We start from the raw sequence: 25,058 nt of genomic DNA, 5'->3' as shown, positions 1-25,058 counted from the left end.
GGTGATTTCTACACTGCAGTGACCAAATGTCGTTCCTATTGGAGACTTGTTCTATTGTTTTCTTGAAATCCAGAAGGTGGGAATAGGGAGAACTGCTCCCTGTTTCTGTGTATGGATTCCCCAAAAAGAGGTAACACAAATACCCTCGTTTTTATAAAGAGCATTAATTCTTACTTGCAGTGAGGCTGACAGACAAGCGAGTCTGGCTGACGGGAGGCAGCGCCGTGTGTCTCTTATCACATCTCGTAGGAAGTTGGATGCAGCCAGCTGGCAAACACCAGCAGCTCTCCTGAGTTCATAGCTCACCCTGTTTGCGTTGACATTTCTGACAAGGAAAGGTAAAGAGTTATCCCAGCTACAACAACCCGTGGGGTCTCGCTCTGCATTTTTCTTCATTTGCCTGAAATTAGTGTCTTGCTAAGCAGGAGCAGCTCACGTGCCAGCGTTTCCTGTTGTCACTGCTGGCTGGGGGAGCAGTGTGATGCTGCGGGAGGCAGCACTTATCGCGATCTGGTCCCACTCTGGTGGCCACACAGCTTACCTCTGCCTCTCCTCCCTCTTAAACCCTGCCTTTGTTTTAATCCAGCTGCCCCCAAACCCAGCAGGGAGCTGGTGAGAGGTGCTGTAACCCCCCGAAGAGCAACGGGCTGTCAGTTGGGGTTGGTTTTATTACTGATTTGATATTAGCTGGTTGGTAACGGGGAGAAACTTCACCTGAAGTCCTGCCTGAGCAAGCGAGATGTTGCTGATGGGCAAGGGCTACGGTAAAAACACCCTCAGCTCCAACGGAGGAGCTGGTCCTTGCAGGGGGTTCCTTGAACTATCAGAGCCCACTTCAGCTTCAGAAGCATCCACACAGAGCCCTCGACTTGAGCATTATTATTGAAGTCTTTGGGCCTGAGTCTCCTCCCATGCCAGCCTTACCCCAGGGTGACACTGGAATGATTTTCCTCTTGATTCTTTTACATCGGTGTAATATAAAATCTTGTTCCAACGTGATCCTAGAATGTGCAGCAAAACAAAACACAAAAAGGAGGAGAAACAGGCCCAAACTGGTAGATCTTTTGCAATACAAAATTGGTTTGGGAAACTTTACATTTATTGCAGTGGTCTTTAGACACAGGGTGTAATGGCAGGTCACTTTGTCCTAGCACATGAAGCCTTACTAAAAATATACAGTGGATATTGGATTGGTATTTTAAATAATGATAAAAGAACTAGAGCTGAGGTCTGAAGAACATTTTTTCAGTTGAAATAGATGCCAGAAGAAAAACTGCTACTTTATTAATCTAAATGTATTGAATGTATTTCTGATTAAATATTTTGTCCTTTGAATAGCTGCTGTAGTTTACGTGGAATATGTCAAGTAGCTGTGTCATTATCTGATGTTCTTTAATAGACTCAATTGGAGCCTTATTTATGGCTCAAATAATAAGATCCTTTTTCTTGCTAATAATGCCCATACCCTGAGAAGAGCAGTGGTGGCATGCTCTGCCAGTTCACATTTTCCAGTTGCTGTGGGATATCTGTGATTTATGCAGACAGAAAAATAAATACAAGGGAATGTTTTCTTATGGTTTCTTCCTTTTTTTTTTTTTTTTAAATTTTAATACAATTTGTCGAATAGAGGTTACACCTATGGAAGGGAAATGTGGTGCTGCAGATCATTGCTAAGAGGAGGTGATGCATGGTGATCAAACATCCTTCTGTACCAGCTCCAGGTCAGGATTTAACAAGTCTCAGGAAGAAACAGGCTGCTGGGTAGATTATTGCAAAGAAATGAAGCCTTTTGTCTGAAGGACTCTCCAAGTCCAGAGCTGGGCAGTAAGTGAAGGTGACTGAAATCTGAGTGGTTTCTGCATCAAATTCATTTGCAGGTTGACATAAAGTCTTAGTACAACAGGAGGAAAAAAAATCATGCCTATTGCCCATGCCACTGTTGGAACGTAAAATGTGGTCTGTCTTCACAGAAATATTTGTTTTAAAATTACTTATCAAGAGTGATCACCTGATCTCTTTACCTTCTGTGTTTTTTAATTAAAAAAAAAAAAAAGAAAGAAAGGCCAAGGAAAACTTCATCTACATTGGTAGAGAATTTGGCTCAAAAATCTTCAGTGACTTGATGACCTTGCATAACCAGAAGGCCAGAAGATGAGAGCCACCAATTCTGTGTGGAGTAGCCACCAAAGCTGCTATGGGGTGAGTAGGGTACGTCGGGGCAGGCGCTAACTGAATCTGTGTACGCCACACGTGCTGACCTGCACAATCAGAAGAATTAACGAGGGGCAGATCTGCAAGTAACCCAGTCACTGATGGCCCATACAGAGAGCTGTGCTTACGTGCTGCTGGAAAAATGCCTCAGGAAGCCGCCTTTCTCTGTGACTTGATAAGCAAACAAACATATTTTTCCCATCCTTAAGAGTTGACAATTGGCCTTCGCAGAGAAGAGAGTAAATTAAAAATTAAAGGAGCCCCAAATGAGTTCACTCTTTTGCCAGCATCCTATGTTTCCTTAGGCTTGGCTCCAGCGCTTACATCGCCTGCACTGTTAATAACAGTGCTTTCCCTTGGAAGTTAGTTACTTCTGTATTCTCCTTCTTCTTAAAAATGTGACCTTTGGCTTTTGACCTTTCATAATCACTATTAATTGGTTCAATGGGGAAAAAATAACAGAAAGGGCAGAAATTATAATCTGCTCTGACTTCAGCCTTTGACCCCAGTACCTTCCCGTTGAGAAGTGCCTCCCGCCATCCCTGGGGATGCTGGCTCCTGCCTGGAGGACAGCTGCCGGCAGCACGTGGCTCTTCGTGTGTGCATCCACCGCAGCCTGCGGAGGCAAACAGCCTTCCTCTTGTTTCTCATCAGGCCTCGGTGTCATGCCCTTCCCGCTGCCTTTTTGACCTGCTATTTGTATTCGGTAGCCACAGTTATCCTCTGGCTCAGCCTCGTGCGCCCAGGAGGCCTGGCTGTCACGCTTCACCTGGAGCTTCACCCTTTATCCCAGGCCTGGGGTGCAGCTTCAGTGGTCAAAACCTCAGAGGTGGGCAGTGCAAGATGGTGGTCCTGTGATCAGAGCTGGCCCTAAACCACTTTGTATTGTCTTGTACGTCTTACAGTTTTAGAGCAAAGATACTTTCAAGCTCCAGATAACTGAGTGATAAAAAAGGTTGAAAAACCAGCCTCCCATGGAGCTGTGCTCTGCCACTTCACCTGTCCTGAAGCCCCCAGGTATCCCCCTTCAGAAACACCTTGTATTATAACGTGGTCTGAAGTGAACAAATATTGAAGAGAGAGATGGAGGAAAGAGAAGATCTCTTTCCTCCCAGTTTAGCCATGTATACTGTGAAAGCATCTTTCTCAATGCCTGAAAGCTCTGCTCACCTCTGCCTCGCCGGCTGGCTGAACTCACGCTGCCTGTTTCTCCTTCCAGGATGACAGCCAGGAAATTATTACAGTGCAATTTAAAGACCATAAAATATAAGATGAGCAGATGGCAGGTCGCATCTCCTCTCCATGAACGGCCTATGTCACCGTGGCACTACTTCAGCGCATGCTGAGCCGCACTTGCAAAGTCCAAACAAGAGCCGTCACTGGTGGAGATGGCTGTCAGAGCACCGTCCCAGCAGCACAGACCTTACGACTGTGACAAAGAATCTGGGCATTGGCAAAGAGCTTTAGCAACAATGAGCTTTAAATACCTGCTGCTAAGATAATCACAATAATCTGTCTGCCAGCTTTTTTCTAATGTGCATTTTCTAATTCATTGTGGGAGGCAAAATCCTTTGACCGGTGGAATGAAGACGTGGCGCTGTGACTGTAATTTAAATTGTTAAACAACTGGAAGGAGCAGCTATCAACCAGAAATCCTACCCAAAGCAGAATAGCAGCCTTCACAGATTAATTTGAAAAAACAACAACTAGAACTTAGTCTTTTTGTAGAAAGGGATACTTGGTTCTTTGCAAGGGGTCCTCAGTTCTGTGCAAGGGATTAAAAAAGCACCCGTCCCAGTTTCAGGATTTGCTGTGGTTCTGTTCCCCTTCTGATCTTTCTGAGTCTACCCTGGGAGTATGGGTTCTTACACTTTTTCTTTCCCTTACCTCTCCATGCACTGCTGTAGTTTGTGGGGATGGGATGCTGAAATAGCCGGTATGATCACTCCAATGTCCCGAACAGGATGTTCTCAGGCAGGTTATTTCTCTTCCATTGAAATGGAAAAGCAAACAAAGCTCTGTCATGTATTGGTCCTTGCTGCAGCAGTTGAGCTGATCCCCTTATCCTTTCAGCATTAATTGCAAAAAGGCTCTGCTCCTGTGCGCAGCACTTTGCTGAAGAAGGCTGTATGTTTCCTATTAACAGCACAACTGAGTATACTTGATGCATAGGGACACACCGTGGTGTAGAAACTGTGAATTTTTTTACTATTAGTAGAACAAAAACTGAAGAGGGATCTGGGATACGACATCCAGCTAATAATATGGTAAGGATGTATGTCCTCAAAAAAACAAAAGAGGGAAGTGCTCTGTCTAAAGGAGCCACTCAGCTCTAACAGCAGGGCCAGCAGGTAACTAGCACGTACTGAAAGAAGCACAGCTACTCAGAAAGAATTTCTTATGCAAATTAGTTTCAATTAGTGAAGGCAATTGCTTTTCCTTCTTTCACACCCAAAGCCTCATTTATTTCTTTTCCCCCTTCTAAGGTGAGGGAGGGTGAGAGGGAGCAAGGAGCAAACATTCGGCAGTTTTTCAACCTACTGCCAAGGAGAGGGCGGCAGCTCAGGACCTCGGTCCTGCCACTGGTCCCTGCCTTGTGAGTCCACCTCATGCAGCTTTGGCTAGTGCATGGACAAACACCTTGCCTCTGTTCCCCCATAGGAGGAATTTGTTGTATTGCCCCCCTGTTCCCATGTGACTATGTCCACGTCCTGCAGAGGCTGCGTTTGGCACCCGTGTTGGCAAACCCCTCCCAGAGATGGATGCTGATGGAGCTGGGAACTGCAGCTCCTGCTCGCCTCTGGAAACGGCCCTTCCAAGGACATTTTCAAGAGGCTTGCATTGCTGCTTGCTGTTCAAGCTGAGCAATAAATAGCATTTGAATATCTGCAGCTGCTTTTGGCACCTTTCACTAGTGCAGAAATTCCCCTTGTGATCTGTGAAAAAATAATCACCAAAAATCCTTTATTTTCTAAGAAGCATTTCTCAGCAAAATGTCACCTTTCATATAGGCTGGCTGAACTTCACCAGTTGTGCCGTTTATTCAGCGGGGAGCATTCTAGTTTGCACTTTGCATTTCTAAGAATTGAATTTGTTAAATGGAGCACTTTCCACTGACAGAGCAGGAGTCCTGCTAGGTTTTTTTTTGCAGCTCGAAGCCATTTTTACTTGTATCATGGAGCTTCTGAGCCCTGTTGAATCTGGCTCAGTGTTTCTCAAGGGACGGAGGAAGGATTGCTAATAGCTTTCCAACCCACTTTAGTCTCTCTCTTCATAATGCGAATGCTCAGCAAAACAGACTCGAGCAAGGTCCTTGTCCTGGATGACTTTTTGCTAAATAAGTTAGCAATGCTCTAGTTAGCAAAATCTCTTAACCCCTGTGGATGCGGTGCAAACTTACTGGTACGCTACGGCGGGGCTGTGGCAAAGATAACCTAAGCAATGCCAGGAGAGGAGCAGCGCACTTGACACGGTTAAGCCTTGATGCAGCCGTTACCCAACACGTGTACTCAGATGAGCCAGGGGGATAAACGAATATTTTGATGAATCAGGAAAATCTGTTATTTCCTCACAGAATCTGAAAGCGATCCCTCTTTCTCTCTCTCACAGACAGACAGAGTTTGCTGTTTTTCAAATAGTAAGTTGATTTTGTCTTTCTAGAAGACCATTTGTTTCTTCTACGTGAAATTTATTACTAGGTGTGTTTTCCACAGCAATCTTATTTCCTGAAAATGTATCTCCAAACTTTTGTTCTTCTTTTAAGACTTCTCCCATAGAAGTTGTACACTGTAAGGTCACGCCAAAGGGAGTAGGTACTCATAAAAACACGTTGCAAATTCTTGCAGACTTGACTTTTTTTTAATGCTTTTTCTTATTCCTGTCATACAGTGAAATGAACCGTTAGATGACAGATACTGGACTCTGACAGACATCTCATCTTGTATTGAGGCTAGTGACAGTCTGAAAGAAATTGCTCGTCTGAGTCAACAGCCAGCTCCTCCAATTGTGTTTGTCTGCAGTGCTAATTTCATTTCTTTGCTCAGTTTTCCTGGAATCTGAGCACACACTGACCTGATAAATAACTGAAGCCAGCAATAAAGATAAAGAAAAATTCTACACTCCAGAGGTCAAGTTAGCCTCCAAATCATATTTGCCCTAATGGAGAATAAATTCAACACTACCAAAAGTCAAATGAATGTTTAGTCACCTGAGAAAATACCATTATAAGCTGAAATGAGCTCTCATTATTTTTTCCATTTTATTTCTTTAATTTCTCCTTGGCTTCTGCTACAAAATTAAAAATAAGGACATCAGTCAGAGGGTACTTCAGAGGCACCCTCAAGGAAGGTGCAAGGTTCTAAGGTAAATTAGGTCTGGTGGCTTTTAAAATGGATGAAATCACTTACGTTAGGCCTTCAGGATGCATATTTTCATTTACTTGATTTATTCCTATTATTTAAGTTCTAATGTGAAGTGACACAGACACTATGGAGCCAGGCTGAGGAGGATCTTTATAGCAAGCTGTCAGGGCAGAAAATCCCATTGTGAAGGGACCTGTTCCTCAGGGCTGTTTGTGAGTGTGCAGCAGCAGAAAGCCAAGCGAATGATTTAAAAAGAAAAAAGAGAAAGAAGATGGTCAGATGGTGAATTAGGCAGGGAAATTATCCGAGATGCTCTTAGGCACCAAGGCGGTACGCAGCCTGGTGCAGAGGGCTGCAGAACTGGGCCGAGGGTAGAATCAGACCTCTTTTTGCTGGTGAGGCGGTGACCTCTCTCTGGAGGTGAGGAGGAGCCCTCAGCCCCTCATCCTGCTCTTTCCACGTGAGCTGCTCCCTTCCTTCATCACCCAGCCTGTGACTTGTATCCTGCTTACATCTCTGCCTTCTGACATGCTCCGAGTACGTGAATATAAAGGCTGGTTATTGTCTGATGCATTATTTCTGATGGTCAAACTGGTTTGTTTTGGAGCCCAAAAAGTAGTTAGTGTATATATATATATATATATATATATATATATATTTATATTGTTGCTAGTCTCATCAGATTACATTCCTGTATCATGAATATCCGAAAATGAAGATCCTGGCTAAGGCATCTTGGCAACAGCAAGTCTTTGAACGATATCCTGCCTTCTTGAGAAGTGATGGAAACAACGGGGTCAAATACCACTTTAATTGCATGACCAAGACTTCCTGGTGCGATTTAATCTTGGAAATTCCATAAACCAAATGTATTCTGCAAATCATTGAAGGAGAGTAAAGAGTTGTGGAGGTAGATATTATCAAGGACCAGGGAAGAGTGGAGAACCATTTATGTATCCTGCAGAGTCCCTGTAAAATCTCAGCACTCTCTTATCTCAGCTGATGTCTGTTTTGTTACTTTGGGCATAGGTCTTAATTGTTATGGGAACTTTTCTACTTTGTCTAAGTGCAGTTGTGGAGTTCATTAAGGGCATCCATATAGCTTGGCTCTATATACAAAGGATGAAATCTTTTCTCTTCTGTGGAGGTCAATTATTTATTATAGAAATCTCTTTGTAATGAAACTTCATCTGATGTGTGCACCTCATGGCAAAAGTAATTGAGTGATTGACTTGCATATTAACATAGTGCCTTGAAAAAGGATGGGCACATCAGTAATGTCCGTGAGTTTCTGTGCTACAAAAACATATATATTATAAGATCGTGTGGGGGTTTTATAGTAAATTACATTGGACCAGCTTACTGAAGGATGCCTTCAAGTATTTTGTGGTTTTTATTTGCTTTTGCTGCTGTTGTGATGGGAATTCACTTGGTGCAAGTTTCCTGTAAATTTCAAATGCAAAGTCCCCAAGCAACTCCTTGCCTCTATTTCCACAAAATCAAAATATTTTTAGAAGAAAATTATGATTTTTGTCAAAATTCTTTTTCTTTACAGAAAATATTTCAAGGAGATACTGTGGATCATTTCAATATTAACACGAACTGCCAGAGATGATGTATTTTTAGTGATGGGTATCTCCCTCTCATTGGCCAGGTTTCCAGCTTGTGTACAGCTCCCCTGGTACTGGGACGTCTCTCTTCTCATGGAGCTGCAGGATTTGTGTGTCAGTGATTCATCTGGGAGATGGCAGCCCTGCAGCAGAGCCTGGTTGAAGAGGAGATGGAGGACAGGAGGTATGCAGCTAATAGCTGCCATGGGCACAGTCCCAGGCGTTTTACAATCAGATATGTCAGTATTTTTTTGGAGTGAAATCTTCTTGAATTTTCCTTTTACTGCATATTCTGTGCTCTCATTCAATTTCAAATGGAAACAAATATCAATATGTCATACATCCTGTTTTTTCACCAGCAGTATACAGAAGTCAGCGGGAGTTTTGTTTTTTTCCTCTTCCCCCCGTCAAGGGGTCAAAGCCAGCTCCATGAAAGCATGTTACTTTCTAGGAAAAACATCAAGTTTTAAGGACACAAAGGACAATTATTCTCTGGAGGAGACAGGTTTGATGATTTGCAGTTGTAATGGCATACTTACTATGGGGCAAAAATTGGCCAACTGTTTACAGGGGCCCACACAATATAAAGGATGTAAATAGAGTATATATTGTTTGGCCGTAGGAGAAGGAGTGCTGCTCCTGACATAGAAGCAACAAAGTGGGTGAATCTGAAAGCTAATATGTTATCATAGGCACTCTTCCATATAGCAATAGAAGGAATAGTACTAAAAGGGCTGCTTCTCAGATTTTAGTAAGATGGTGTCTATGAAGATAACATTTTGGCTTATAGTACAATATTTCATTTTCCTCAGTTCTTTAAAATCTTTTTTAATAGCACATCTGTGCTTACGTTTTGTGGTTGTAAACATATTCTAGGTCACTAAGTGAATCAACTTTAAAAAAAAAGAGGAAAAAAGAAAAAAGCTAACAATGAATTTAAGGTGTTGCTGGTAGTTGGGTGCAATAACTCATTTGGTTAACAAGCTGTTTCTGAACAAAAATTACTGGTACCGTGTATGACAATTCTGGCTACTGAAAATATTTTCATTTAGGTTGGAAAAGACCTCCGAGATCATCAGGTCCAACCATTAACCCAGCACTGCCAAGTCTACCACTAAACCATGTCCCTAAGCACCATAGCTACACGTCTTTTAATACCTCCAGGGATGGTGACTCATCCCTTGCCAGCCTGTTCCAGTGTTTCACAGCCCTTTCAGTGAAGGGTCTAAACCTCATCTTAGATTAAGCACGTGTACTCCCAATAGTGTGTATAGATATGTATAAAAAATATATTCTGCACTAATAGGCGGCAGAAAAGGCAACCCAGCAAGTAAAAATTGCATCCCTGAAAATTTCTGTTGCTGTATCTGTGATGGCAAGGAGTATTTTGAGCTGAAAGCTCAGAGCTTGCTTTTGCTGCTTTAAGTTAAAGTGTATAGAATGGAGTAGAAAATGTCGTTACTTTTATGTTTAAGTGAGTGAAAATGTGCAAATCATGGACTATGCAGCAGTTTTAACTCTCCTGAGGACTAAATGGATCTGTACAAGCTTTGCTGTAACTTATTTGCTGATTAAGCCAAATTTCATGAAACGAAATAGCTTGCAGAACTTCCTTGTTTATTTAAACTCCTCAGAAGGATCTAACTATCTGCCCTTCCTGTGATGGCACATTTACAATAAGCAGTTTAGTGGAAGAGTTGTTCAAAGTAAAACTTCTTGGTGGGAAGGATTATGGATTTAATACGTTCAACACCATTAATTGTACCTGGTATTTGCTTAATGTTTCACATGGTCGAATTATTATCCTAACTGATTTATGTAACAGTCATGATCTTTTATACGTCCTAAACATGGAGAATAGAAGCAGAATGGTAAAATGATATGCCTCACATCACCTAGAAAGTCAGTGGCAGTGTTAAGGTGAGTCCTATGATCTCCAGAAGCACCTGGGGACTCATTCCTCCTCCATTTTACTGTTTGTGGACACTTGTCTGGATGAAGTTTAGTTAGGTAATTTTTCACAAAAAGGTGAATTCTATCTGTGTGTCTGATGAAGCAGAATGTGGGTAAGGACCAATAAAAAATTACTTTTGAAACAACCAGAAATGTTTGATTTGGCTGAGAGGATCAATACCCAATAACCACAGAGAGACAGAGTTAAATACAGAGCTCCAAATAGCCACTAACACTTTAAGTTCTCTCTATGGCCACCTTGTGAATAGTCTACACTCTTGGATACATTAAACAGCAGCTGTGAGTAATGAACAAACTTGTAAAAATTAATCTGTTTTTTGGAGGGGCAGTTAATGAGCTGAAAAATGGCTAAATTTATTGAACAAGTCATTTAATGAACAGTTTGACTCAGGAGTGTGGTTGCATCTCCCAGCTAGATGCGTCAGATATAAATTGCCTCCTGTATATTTTAGTGGTACGGCGGGTTTCTGGCCTTTCTAAAAGGATGCGAACACTTAGATGATGACAGCAAGCAGAATGGAAGCAGGGGTGTTAAAGCTGTCCTGAGGAACTTCACTGTGGCTAAGATACAGCAAGAATAAAAAGGGGATTGGGCTTGTAATTGAACTAGGAAAGAACATCCAGAAGGGTGATGTTAGCAAATTTTGGAAGGGAATTATTATGTCATCCATCAAATTATAGAGTAAACTTTATTAGTGGCTGGAATTAAGCATTTTTGTCATGACAAAATTATCGCCTTGTCCCTGCTGCAGGGATGTTGCAGCCTTTCTCTGGAAGATCTGAAGTTGCCTGGTGTCCTGCAGCCGGACCACACAAGCCAGAGGCTTCATCCAGTCTGGCAGTTCTCACATATCTTTTAAATCTTGTAGGGCTTCCCAGCAGAGCTGAGGTGAAGATGTGTGGCAGAGTATGATGGAGAGGTTGCTGGCGTATTCCTGTGGCAGGGTATTAATTGTTAGCTTTTCCTGAAAAGGGACTGGTCTCTAGATGCTTGTCTGGGCTGGCTGATCCCACCTGGTAATTCCTACACAGTCTTCAGCCTTTCTGTTCTTAAAGCTAAACCAGTCCGAGAGAAAATTTGAGTTTTCCGTATATTTGCTGATACCTGTACTGGTGTTTGAAAGGAAATGGCTGACCATAAACCATCCATCCAAACCAGGGAGAGCAAAGCTGGGTGATACCTTACCAAGGAAGACCCTTCCCAGCACCTGCAGTGTATGAAAGGGGATATGGCATGGCTGTCCTTTAGCCAAGGCAAATACTTGGGTGTAAGTTAGTAAACAGGATTAACAAAAGATTGTTTCATTGATGAAAAGCATGTGGCAGTTGTGGACTGTTGAGAGAATTGGGTGCCAAGAAGAAAGCATACTAAGCCAGTGCTTTTAGCCTTGAGTGGAGATGCAGCCCTTAGAGCTGGGAAAGGATACGTTAAAGAGTAGAAAACAGATCAATAAGTGGTTCTCAGAGAGGAATGTTTGGTGCCAGTTAAATGGTCAACCTGCAGGGAGCTAGAGAAGGAAAAGCAGTGTGAGGAAGGATGAGAAAAGCTGTTACAGAAAAAGGGATTTAGTTGTTAAAAGCAGGGCCATACCAGATTCAAAATTTTTTTTCATATTAAAAAAAAAAAAGAAAACCCACCTTACTCTGAGTGAATAAAGCATCAGTTTTCCTACATTTTAAATGAGATCTAAAAAAGAACTCAGTAATAGCATTGGTTGCCATGGCGTTTAAAGGTACAGCTCCACAGATGCTTCAAATAACAGGCAATGCTTTTATCTGCCTATGTGACCGAGTTAATTTTTGTCTGCTGGAATTATTCATTTAGTTTTCTTTAATTATTCTATATTGGCGGTTTCATATATTGCCATCTTAATACAGACAGAGCTCCTTCTGGCTCCAGAGGAAAAAAGGCTAGATGGAAGCTGAACTGGTCAGGAGACACAAATGGGAATGCTGCAGACGCTTGCAGAGACGTACACAGAAGCTCTGCTGGTGGTACAGGGGTCTGTTTAAGTGGGTCTCAGGGTAGAAGCAGGCAGAGAAACATCTGGAAAATCCCGTGTCTTAACACTGATGCTGTCCCACCTCTGCTCTAGAGGGACTGTTCAGGTTGGAAGATGTGGTTTTGTTTCCTCCCAGATTTTGTCGTCCTTTCAGCTGGAGCAGTAACGTCCCCAGCTAGTGATGGTTATAGACCAAATAAAAAGGTTGCTGGGACCTGCAGTGGGTTCCCAGATTCATACCATACACCTTGGTCTGACTTTTGAAATGACAGCAGCCCAAAGTTCAGCCTGGCCTTCGGTGGCACCTGCTGGGCAGTTGCTGCTGCTGATAGCAACAGCACTCAGGCTCAAATCCCTCTGCCCGTGCAGAGCCTGGAACTTGTTTCAGACTTGGCACATATGCAGAGCTAGATCCTGTGTATTACTACCCTCGTATCTCCCTGGCTTAGCTCCCTCTGTCCTCTTGTGTTTTGGCTAGGAACACAGCCATCAATACTGGCATTGCATCCCTAAACACAAATACCTCCTTCCTGTATTTGACTGTACCTAAAACACAGGAGAGGAAAAATTACAAACTGATGATGTGATATGATGCAGCCCTGTGTAAGTTTACCGTGGCTGTCATTTGAAACAGGTGATCAATAAATCCATTTATCTTGTTTTCTCTCCAAATACTAGTCTGTCCAAATATTAGCTGTCACATAATCTGCAATGAAGCAGCATTCAGAGTCTCAAGATGGTTTTCAGCACCCTCTTCATGCTTTATTTTAGCAATTTCCCCCCCCCTCAGTCTTCCCTTAGAAGTGTGAGTCAGGAACCCTGCGTTATTAACAGCACTCCTAGTTGCACATCCCTTTCATTTCCTCTGGATTACATTAATTGCCTGACAGCTAAAAGTGATCTGGGTTTTTCAGTCTTCAGCACTGGACTGCAAGAAATATTTACCAGCTACAGCAGATTTATAAAGATGCCACTGAGATGCCTTGAGACTAACAATCAGAAAACACAGTGGCAAAACAACACTATTTTTCAAGGTTAAATGCTCAGAATGCTAAAAAGGAATTGCACATAATAAAACCAAACAAAGACTTGGATTCAGCCCATTTTTTCCTCCACTTGTCTCACATAAAAGGAAGATGCTGGTGGTTTAAAAATGATGGCGCAGCATCACACGACAATTAAAAATTTAATAAGGGAGATTTAATTTTAATTTGGTTTTGGTTTTGTAGTTCAAATACCCGTTAGTGTCAACCCCCTACCTCTATTGCACAGTCATTTTCTTTTCATGCATGCCTTGCTCCATGTCTTTATAAGACTCGCTTAGCTGAGAATGGCTGGCTGATACTATATAAAGAGCACCTAACGTGAAGGAGGGGTTGTCCAGGCTGATGTTAGCAGTCTGGAGCTTGTGCATGTCCTGCGTGACTTTGAACAAGGCACTTAGCCTACCTGCACCCTGTCTCCCAAGTACGAAGAGCAGGTAATTCTGACTCCCTGGGGCCAGGAGGATAACTGCCTTCGGGGGAGCTCACGTACCATGGCAGCTGGACCAGGAAAGTAGTGGAGAAGAGGAAAGACCCTTGAGATGTGTACCTAAAGGGAAGGCAATGATAGAAAAATTGCAAGCCTAACAAATGCATCAACTTTGCAGCTTTATTTCAGTGACAGAATTAATAGGCCTGATTCTCATTCAGCCACAGGTATTACTGCATAAGAAGACCCGTCTCGAGGCCCTGCATGTCTTTCACTGCCTTGAAACAGTGACTGAGGTCCCTAAATATGATATGAAGATATTCCTTGTCTTAAAGCGACTTCGGGTCTGCAAGTTTAGAAAAAAAAAAAGACACTTGATCTTCAGGAAAGAGATCTTTACCGATTTCAGTATAACTAAAAATACTTTGTTCTATGTACAAAAGCAACAGAATTAAGCCGTTGAAAATTGGTCTGCAAAGGCAGGAATAACTATTCTTAAATGATAGTCAGTGAGAAGAGATGTTGCAAAATAATGCTAATTCTTACCCAAATGACCTTGGAAGCACTGTGTTTATTCGTGTTTCAGAGAAATGCAGTACACCTACATGTTTATAAGTGCTTTTCATTCGAAGGGAAAGGAATTGCTCCCAGGAGGTGATGCTTGCAGCAGTGTGCCTGCTCTGGGATCCGTTTGACAGTTCTGAGAGCCAGGGAGAAGCTGACCACGTCCCAAGCTCAGTGGGCGTTTTAAATAACAGAGTTCCCTGGCATCCCAGCTGTGCTGGCCTAGGATTGAAGGCCATCAGAAAGGACTGGCAGCAGCAGGGAGAAGCTAGAAGTGGTCGAACTTCTCTTCTTGTCAGTGCCTTGCCTTGAACCTGAGAGAGGCTGCCAAGCTAGTCAGCTTCCTGGGGGTAGCCAGAACTGCCTCCAGAGGCATCTCAGAGTTCCCCAGTGGTGAGGAAATCGCTGACCTCTTTGCTATCCTCTGAGCTCCATCTGTGTAGCACCACAAGCCTGTGCTGGGAGGGGGTTTGAAGTCCACTTCAGCAGGGAAAAAGGGCTGAGAAAAGTTCCATAATGGTATAGCCTCCCATTAATAACAATTGAGACCTTATTGATAGGCAGTGCTTTGGTTCTAAACCTTCCTTGAGATTGTAATTTCCCTTAGGAGTTGACTTAAATTTAGTCCATTTGTCCACAGTTTGTCGGTGAGGTGCTATTCCTGCGGCGGGACAAGCTGATGGAAGTGAGCAGCAAAGCCCACCGCTATTGCAGGTGGCCTACAGAACTTCCTTGGGGTGACCTGTTATTTGGCAGCTTGGTGAAATTGTTTCACACGAGGCAGGCGACCCAGGTGCTGCCAGCAGACCAGAAAGCTGAGCCAGCAGCAGGCTGCAGACTGCGGGCACTTTAGCAGTGGGGTGGCTGGCGCCAGCAGGGTTTGGCACAGGTCAGCCCTAGCGTTGTGCTGAATGCATTGCACAGGGCAGAGCATTTGGTGGCAGGGAGTTCTTCACTCTAGTTAACATCTGTGTTATCTACTTTTGGTACAAGCGAGGTGTTTCTGGGGAGGGCTGAGGTATATAACCTGTTTTAGGGAAGTGCATTATTATGAAGTCGAAACATCTATAGGGGCTTGAGAGTTTGGATTGAACTGCTATGCACCCTGCTGAAAGTACTCAATTTCAGTTTCTCAATCCGTTTCCAAAGTCAGATAAGAAAATGAAATAAGACCATTTCTACATAGATGAACTTTTCAGCAATGTAATATGGTCTTAACTAATCTGGTAAAAATGTGTATCTTGAATTTACTGTATTCTTTCTGGGCACCCTTTTGTGGATGATGTCTAAACATAGGCTTTAACATCTTCAGCTCTTGTAGACTTAGCAGCAAATGGAAATGCTTGCACTGAGATGTTATCTTTGTGAGTGGTTAAACAAGCTGAATGTTTTTATATGTATAAGCTATTTTTAAATGGGATCAATATTTTATAAACACTTGCACAGAGCAGGGATTTGTTTCACAAATGGATATTTGGTATTTCTCAGTTATTTTATATACTTCACCCTCTTTTGCCAACATGGCATTAAAAGAGCTGTTTTATTTTTTCAGCCCCTGGAGTACTGGATTGCAGATTTTATTTTGTGCGGTTTTATCATACTGTGGTTCCAGATTTATTCTTCCACAATGAATATGGAAATAAGATTTTCAGTTGTCTATGAACTAGAACTTTACACCCATTATAATTTCTTATTTTCCTCCCTCTGCCCTTCAAGTTGGAAGGAAGCCTTTTACATTGGAAATATTTCTTTCTCTCTTGGCCTTCAAAGTCCCTCAAAGCCTGAAGATGGCTGCTGTAATCCTGCTTTATCCTTTTTTTAACCCCTAAAAAGAATTACTTGTGAATCTGCAGTATTCATTTTGTTTTTGTTTTCAATCTCAACTTTCACTGCTTTATGATTCAACTCAAACTGTTATCACATGTTTGCTTTCAGGGAAAGGCTTTGGGGGGCTTACATTTCTTAATCCTGTCTCCGAATAACAAAATACTCTGAACACTTGGAATGGAGAATGTGTGTGTGCGTGTCTGTGTAGGCTGACCTGCCTGAGAAATGCTTCCTTCAGGCTTTACTTTACCCGTTCATAGCATCCATTGTGATTGCAGAAGGACTACGCCCAGTGGTCTTCAGTTCCTGATGCTCAAATCATCTCCGGGTTAAAGATGCCTGGGCAGTGGTCAAGGGAGTGGGACCGTTGCTTTTACAGGCACATTTCAATTTTGTATATTTAACTCATAATTTCTTGCTAAAACAAATTCCTTCCCAGATCAGTAGGGAGCAGGAATGGTATTTGTGTTTGCAGAGACTTCTCGCGGGGACTTTCTTTTTGCTCTTTTTTGCTCGGTTGTTCTATTAAGCTCAGATAAGCTAGCTTGGTTATGACCTATGTATTGGGGGAGGATGGGGAGGAAAGGGTATATAACTGCAGCACAGTTAATCAAAATCCTCGAAGGCTTGGACTGAACACATCTCCGACTTTAAAGTATCCTCCTTTTTCATCCTGCATATAAACAGCAGCAGCATAGAGTCTAAAGCGCTAAAATGATGTGCTCTTTTGCAGGTCTGAGTAGTCTCAGCAACAAAAACCTGCACTGGCCCTTGTCCGTGAGGCTGCACTATAGTATGCTGACTCCGTGGGAGGAATGAAAGGGAAATCATTAAAAGTGGGGGAGATGCCCTCTGGAGAGGAGGAAATTTATCAAATGTGTTGCAGCAATGAGGGAAGGGAGCAGTGAGGTCCATGATGAGCTGGGAAGACTTCCCCAAGCAGAAAGCACTAGTTATTTATCCAGTGTATTCCCTCTACTTTAGGAAAATACGGGAAAGGTAGGAGATTAACTTACCTCCCTCTGTGAGAGTAACAATGCTCCAGGGAGAAGAGACTTAGTCTTCCGAGCAGCACTGAGATATGAGGGCTGGTTCTCTTCTTCCCATTAGGAAGAAGAAATCATTCTTCCCACTGCTGCAAACCAAATGAGTATCTGACTGAATGCATTTGAAGCAAACAGCTAATAAAATCTAAAATAAATGAGATTACTGAATCAAATCATAGAATGCAAAATATTTGTGTAATTGTGTAATTCAAAGCTGTTGCAATATTAATGAATATTATAATACAATGATTAAACACAGGATTCATTTTGGTTTTGCAAATGCGCCTAAGTCTTTAATCTAGCAGGGTATTTCAACATAGGTAAATTTTGTTAAACCTTTCTGTGAGAGCATTTTATTTAAAAAGCACAGCTATAAACCCCTTAGTGTTCAAAGCCCTCCTCATCACTCATCGTTTCCTTTAGTCTGCTGCTTCCCATTGTTTCTGGCTCACCTACTGAAGATAAAATGAGACTGTGCAGCCAAGAAGCCACACTGAGCAGTGAGAAGCCAAGGATATAGTTCAGCACAGCTGAAGTCCAGTTGCCTAAAGCACCCGCTTATTCAGATCCTGCCTTTGCTTTTCCTGTAGTCTGATCTAGCCTCTTGTATAAAGTGTTTTTCTCTGAATAATCTTGCTGATCACAGTGAACTGTTTAAGGACCAAGGTCCTACTTAATAGCAGTGAGTGTGGCAGAAAGTAGCCCCAGGAGAAACACAGAAAAATCTTAACTGCATCCTCGTTTATGTTAACCCCTATTTACTTAAGTTTGGTTTATACGTCCCAAACTGCCAAACATAAGCCAAGCAATGCTTTTTTTTTTTTTCTCCTTCTATGACTTTTTGGATCATCTTCTCTTCAACAGCTTAAAAAAATAATGTTCCAACACCTTTGTGTTTCTTTTGATCTGCAGGAAAGGTGCAGAACTTCAGTCCAGGCTGAACAAAATTGATTACTCCTATTTTCTACTGTCTGATAACTAATCTTGGCTCCTTGGAGCCTTGCTTTAAGTTGTTCTACAGAGCTTTTGTGTTGCTGTAAATCACTGCTGTTGTCAAGATGGAAAAGTTTTGAGCTTTCATACATCCATAACGCTCGGTACTACAAGGTTGTTGGCTTGTCTCTGGACTCTGTTTTGCTTGATCCTGGCAAGAAAAGAGGCAGATTCTTGACTGTAGCCTTTGTTAGCGCTGTGCAGGTTTGTGGTTTATATCCTGTGATGGGGGCAAGGCTAAGAGGTTGCCCAGCCCTACTGTATACCCTTGGTATCCTTTATGTTTGGATCTGCCTCCGGCTAAACCACAGGAAGTTGTGTAGGCAGTCGGGATGCTGTGATGAACAGCTAGGGGCTCCTGTCCTAGTCAAACCAGGGGGGTTTGCTGGCTTGGCGTCCCACGTGCCTCTGCCTGCTGCCCCCTCTCCAGGGAGCTGTGCTGTGCCTGGCCCTGTGGTGGGCAGCTCTGCCTCCTCCTCTCTCCCCGCATCGCTTGCTCCCCCTCTCTTTATCTCCCTGCAATGTACAAAGGCTCGCCGCACCAGTGTCAGTTCACAGAACAAGTGCCCATCAGGTCTCATTTAGCTCTGCAGGCACCAAGCTGTAGGAACAAGGCATTTTCCACTCTAGGGATGAACGGACTGTAATATTTACAGCCGTGAGAGAGTTTTCTTTCTCAAAAAGCTATTCCACCGGTTGAAGCATCTTGCCTGGTTACCGAAAAACCAGTGAAGGGGGAATAGATGTATTATGTCTAGAAATAGGTATACATTTGTGCTGCAAGGGGAATTAATCATTTGAACAATTTACCTTGGATTGTGCTGGATTCATTGTCACGTGAAGTCTTTAAATCAAAACTGGATGTCTTTTCTAAAAATAAGATCAACTCAGAAGTTACGTGTCTGGTGAAGGTCTTCCTGGGCAAAATTATGTCTTATGCAAGTTGGAACAGTGACCCTTCTAGGCCCTTTTAACACTAAAAGTCATGTGAATCAGTGCTGCGAAGGTGGGTGAATCTCTCCTGCCCTTTGGTGTTCCCTTAGGGCTGCCCAGCAATGAAGTGCATGGTGTTATAATGCTTGCATGAGATGTCTCCATGTTTTTTATTCCATGTACTCAAATCCATCCTACACCACAGAACTGCTCTAACTCAGCTCCTGTATGTATTTCTACACTTATGTAGACAGGATTGGTTGTCCTTTTCATGCACTATCCCTCCAAAAGTACTAGGTATCACAGGGGTGACAAATACCGTCCCATTATCCTGTTCGACTTCATAACATTATAATCATTCTGGCATCTCGAAAAGTTGTGTGCACCTGTATTCAAGTTATGCTAAATCATAGCAGTGAAAATAATACTCTGAGTGCTTTGAGGTAGGAGAATAAAAACCTTCCTATAGCACACGTAATAGGTTCTGGGAGCACTTTGTCATATATAATCAGTTGATTTCGGTACCAGCAGGTAATATGATAGGATCCATTCTTTGCAGAGTGATGAAGGAATCTGGGAGTGACTTGATTCACAAAACAAACTGCAGAGCTATTACTAAATTTCAGCTGTATGTGGACCTTCTTCTCCCCTTCTCCTTTTCTAAAGCTGTCATTTGCTTTCACATGCATAAAGGCTTTTGTGTACCTGTTTGTAAATACAGTCTGAGATTTGGATTTGTGGCCTCACTATGCCAGCATGAGCATAAGGTTCCTTGAGAGGCAGTAAATGCCATCAACATGCTACCACCTCTTATGAGAAGAGCAATAAGAAAATGAATTGGGGGGGGATGAGGGGGGGAATCCAGGTAGTTCTTTCTTGCAAAAGAAAAAACTCAGCATCGCTTCAACCCAGATGTTTTATTCAAATTGAAACGAATAGCTAATTTTATTTTCAAATGCTCTAAATCTTTTAATTTTCCTTTGAAAAAAATGAGTAAAATTTGTGTGAAATGTGGTATTAGTAATCTTGAAAACAAAGTAAGACCAGTAGGCTTTTTAAGTATTTCTCTTTCTTTGATTAAACTCATTGCTAAATTCAATACAAATTTACAAAGTGTGAATATACAATTAATTCAGTTTCCTTTTGCTCAGCTTGCAGTACTGTCTTGGTGTATCTGACAATTGCTACCAGCAGATGAGGAAAACATCAGGAACAGGCCAGTGTTGATCCTGAGTTCTGTAGGGAGAATACAGGGCGATCCTGGCCATGGCAAAGGTTGTTACTCTGGTTTAATGGCATAACTTGTGTCAGTTTTTAGCATCATCTGTGTAGCTTCCTGCATGTATGTGTTTAAGAAAGGTCTGGATTTGCGTGTAAGGACTGTCCAAGTGCTTGCTGGGTGGGTCTGGCTGCACAGCACTATTTGATTTCCCCGTCCTGCCACTCAGGGTGGTTGATTTCTTTATGTTACAAGCAAATTATATTGCCTAATGAGGATGTTCTAAAATGACATCTTTTTATTTTTCAAGCTCAGTTTTTCAATAGAAATTGCCCAGGTCAATGTCTTCGAACCTGTAAATGAATTGCGGGTGCAGATGGCGCTAATTGGACCTCTCTGACAGTGCAATTTTAGCCCTTTCAGCCTTCGAAAGACTGTGGATCCAAATTATGATCTACAAAGTCACAAATTTAAAGTCTCTTTGAAAATCAGGCATTTACTGAGTATGGTTGAGCTCCCCCTGAAGCTGTTAAACCAACAAGAGGTGATGAGCACTGCTGGAAATTAGGCTATGAAAATTTAAATGTCTTAACCATGAGAATTACAGAGACCTCTGCAACAGGTAACCTAGCTTCCAGCTCAGCAGCTACCTTCTCCGTGCACAAATGCTAAATTTGTCTTCTCTTTTGGCATGGTCTACTTTATCATTGCTGAAATACGCCTTGGCATCCTGTTTAGCTGATACTATATTGTCGGTACCTAGGTGTGATCTCCACTGCTGGAGCACTGGGCATAAACCACAGCTGTACAAGTGTTCTTTTTGTGCGCGTCACTTCTGGTGGTGAAACAGAGCCCAGTTGTGCACAGCATGAAGGGGCTGTCGGGTGGATGGAGCAGAAATGCAGTGAGGGAGAAACTGCATGAACGTTCACATCCCGACCTTCCCTTACAGGTATTATGCTGAGCTCTCGTGTAGGCTCTAATGTATCCCCTTGTCTGATACTAGCTTGGAGCCAAATTACCTACCCACGTAGAGACTTCGCATCAGTCCAGAATTTACGTTTTCTCAGTATCTGAAAAGCCAGCACTATAAGGACAAAAGAAATTTCACTGTAAACACAGCCCAACTGTTATGTTAAATGGGAATAGATCACCTCCAAAATGAATTGCGTTGTGCTGCTGCGTTGACGTATTAAACCATGTGATGAACATTTCAAAACTGAAGTCTTGCCACTGATTAGCCACGGTGCACATGCATCACGCACCCTACCCTGTCAGCAAAGCTGCTGGAGGGCTCTGGGGACTGCCTGCTGCTCCCTCCTGGAGTACAGATCTATCACCTGAAATTTCTCACCTTAATGCTTATTGCTTAAATTGCTTAGACTTACATATAACTCTGCATTTGAGTGCACAGGTTTGAGGTGGCCTCTGATGCTCAGATACAAATCCTAATTTTCTTTTTCTTCCCCAAAGTATGAGTGCCCAGGGCTTTCTGAAAATGGGGTTATTAATGTTTTCCAAACCTGAAAACATCTAAGCATAGGTCTCTTTGGAAAATATTGATTCTCATCGAGCTCTCTGTATGTTCATGTTAAAATGACTAATTAGTATTTCTTTTATCCCAAGCTTCATAACAAGATTAGCAGCAGCATGACTGCTAACTAGTATGAGGGTGGTGGGATTCCTTCCTGCATGTGTTTCATCAAAACCAGAATATCCTATGAGAGCCAACAGGTTTGGGTGAGAGATGAAGAGCTCAGTGATAAGAAGGAGCATTGACAGCCAACCATCTCTTGACAACTGCGTGAAGAAGCAATGACATCCATTCCTCTTTCTGGGTAAAAAGGAAGACCAAATGTCAGCAACTGCTTGCATCAATGCTGTGCTCCCTGCGAAAGAAGCAGGACTTCCAGGCGGTGAGGTGCTACTCAGTGGACACTGAAGGTGGCTGCTTCAGTGACTGAAGTGAGTGCTTGAAAATCCTGCTGCCACAGGACAGAAAAATCAACCTGTTTGCTGCAAAATTGCTCCCTTGCAGTGGTCTAGCTTTTCTCCCATGGAAGTATTTTGATTTTATCGAGAGCACAGTGAGACCTAGCTTTACAAACCCTCAGTCTACGTCCTCAGCCAGCATTTTCCTAATAGTATAAGTAATCATTTTTGTAACCACCAAAATGTAGCTGTGGGAATCATGACCCCATTTGAGAGTATTTCATTTTGCCAAGCAGCAGCTGTGCATTTCTACACAGCAACATTAATTCCTGTAGAAAACCTCTCCCTCAAAGTTGTATTGCCTCTGCTCAGACTGTGGGCTTTATTTTACAGCTGGATTTGCTGCGAGCATTTATGTGATCGTTCCCTCATTGCCCAGGCTACAGCCTGAAGGCTGTCTTTGTCATCCGCTCTCTCATTTGGCATGAAAACTTCTTCCTCTCAGTTCCCCAGTGAGATATTTACCAGTGTAACTCTGGCCACAGGAAGGCAGAATTAATCTTTCCCCTTGATGTCACACCAGGGTATCACACAAAGCTGGGGGTGAAAGGCTGCACAGAGCCTCCAGAGACCTTCTAGCTGAAGGTGCCACTCTGAGGAAGGATCAAGTCAGCCCACACAGCTCCCAGGACATCTCACAATCTAACTGTTCCTAACAGCTGCAGTGCAGTGCTTTATGCGCATCCAAAGGCAGCATCTCAATTCCTTATTAACTTAAGATAATGTTTTTCTTCCAAAAAAAGTTTTTGTTGCTAATAAAGCACTTTTTTTTTAATCATTCTTCCTTCCTGCTTTCTCACTCACGAAGGTGGAGAATAACCTAGAATTTGTTGTCTTTGTGTAATAACTTTCAGCGTATAGAAAGACAATTGTTGGCTACGCCGTTGGCTTTCTGTTTTGTGAACTCCTTCAGCTACTTATTAGTGCTCTTTTTTTTTTTCATTCCTTTTCTTATTTTGGGTTTCCCCCCAAAGTTCAAAAGCTCGATGAAACATAATTTCTCCTGGTTACTGGTCCCTGACTATCTAAACTAAAACTTTTTTCTTTTCACTTTAGTATTGTTCAGACTATAAATATAAAAGGGAAATGTAAAACTTTGCTCAACAAAATCTGTCTGAATTGGTGTGAATTGCTTGACAAGCAAGTTTGGAGCAGTTCATCTCTCCATGCTCCAGCTCTGTTTCAGACACTGCAAGAAAGTTACCTAAAGCAAGAGTTTTTTTAGTCAATTTGCTAATTTCTTGCAGTCTTCATCTGCAGGCAATACCATCTGCAAGAGTAATGTCTTCTTCAGCATCGCTATTCATTCTCAACTGTAAGCTAGGCATTCATTACCAAAAACTGTTTTGTTCTTTCCTGTGATCAATACCCACTCTTTCTCAAATGACAGTTTAAAAGCGGAGAACTACATCCCAGGTCTGGTAAGGGCATGATTTTAACATGTTTGGTATCATATTTTCATTTTGTATGATAGTATTTCTTGAGCATCCTCATTTGCAATGTAATCCTAAGGGATTGGCTGGTGTTGTGCAAACGCCCCACTTTCTATTTAGTGAGGGCACTCTAGGGGCTCCAGTCCCTTTGACTGACAGTGATAGATTATGGGTACTCCGTGCACTACATCCCCCCGGTCGGCTGGATGCACCACAGAGTAGTTAGAGGATTCTTTGCTGTAGAGAGAAACAATTATAAAGCATTTTTAGAACAGTGAACTGAATGTTTTTCATAGCTGGCAGCTCTTATTTATGACAAGTAGTATATGCCTCGGCTGAAAAACAAACAAACAAAACCAGCAACAAAACAAAAAATAATTTTCCAAAAAGAAAAAAGAAGGTATTTTGAAAGGGAATTTGGTACCCTCAGATTTGCAAGTTGGATTCTGTAGGCCCTGGATAACTTCACACAATTGAACATCTAGGGTGCTGGGAGGGATAGACTAGGTCTGTAGAAGGCTTTGTTACTTGGTGGTGGTGCCAGATCTAAAGAGAGCTACAGCTATATGCTGATCAGATGAGGACTGAAGAAATTCTTATTTTTATTTTAAATAATTATTTTGATTTTTGGAAGAAAGTTTCTCAGCTCTCTGATCTTAACGTAGTCCTGGATGTTTCCAGAAAGCAGGTCAAAAGCAAGGCCTACAGAGACAATGAGAAGAAAGCCCAAAACTCTGGCCAAATTCCTGACTACCCCAAAGCTCAGCTGTAGCAGGTCTGTGTTCCAGAAGAGATCAGTATTTGTGGAACTTACTCAGCTGGTAAAGGCAACGTAAGTGGTAAAGGGAGACTTGATGAGCCCTGCGCCTGGCTGGAACAGGATTCCTCATATACCATCGTTGTGCAAGAATTTTACAGGCCTGTATTCTGAAGACTAGCTCCCATCTGGTGGGATGAACTGCAGTAAAAAAAAAATAATAAAAAAATCAACCAGGAGAAGAGCTATCAGATCTTACTGGACAGCAAATACTGTGCAGTCCTGACACTCACTTCTCAGCAGTGCTGATGCAACATATACCCAGTTAATGCACGAGAGGGGCCGTCTACCTAGCATGTTTAGATATAATTGCGAGCTACATAGTAGTGTATGGATCCCTGGGCTAGAGAAGGTATAATTCATAGAAACTCCTTCTGAAATAGAAAAAAACTAGGCACTAGCACAGTGCATTACCTTCCAAGCATGTGTTTTTTGTTAAAGAAATTTATGAGCTATGTGGAGCTAATGGATACTTATCAGTCATTGACCTGCAAATACATGTTGGAATTCAAAAGACTTGGCTTCATACAGATTTTTCCCCAGGATCATTTTTTTTTTCAACTACAATTTTCCTTAAGCAACTTACAAGACAAAATGTCATG

General features: G+C 42.3%; 1 protein-coding gene across 15 annotated transcripts in view; it reads left to right on the top strand.

The window, feature by feature from the left end:
- LOC308178546 (uncharacterized protein) overlaps nucleotides 1–25,058 on the top strand; it is a 169,912-nt gene that overhangs the window by 30,154 nt on the left and 114,700 nt on the right. For 9 of the 15 annotated variants that reach the window (XM_080557390.1, XM_080557384.1, XM_080557385.1 and 6 more), the window contains exon 2: nucleotides 8,227–8,366. In XM_080557390.1, the coding sequence (XP_080413516.1) occupies nucleotides 8,276–8,366 (91 nt within the window). In that variant the 5' untranslated portion in view covers nucleotides 8,227–8,275. The other 6 variants (XR_013939809.1, XR_013939810.1, XR_013939811.1 and 3 more) reach the window with 2 other exon arrangements.

Source organism: Anser brachyrhynchus, assembly GCF_964034855.1.
Source record: "Anser brachyrhynchus genome assembly, chromosome: 15".
Lineage (NCBI taxonomy): Eukaryota > Metazoa > Chordata > Aves > Anseriformes > Anatidae > Anser > Anser brachyrhynchus.
The sequence above is the reverse complement of the archived record's forward strand: the minus strand, read 5'-3'. Positions and strand labels throughout refer to the sequence as shown.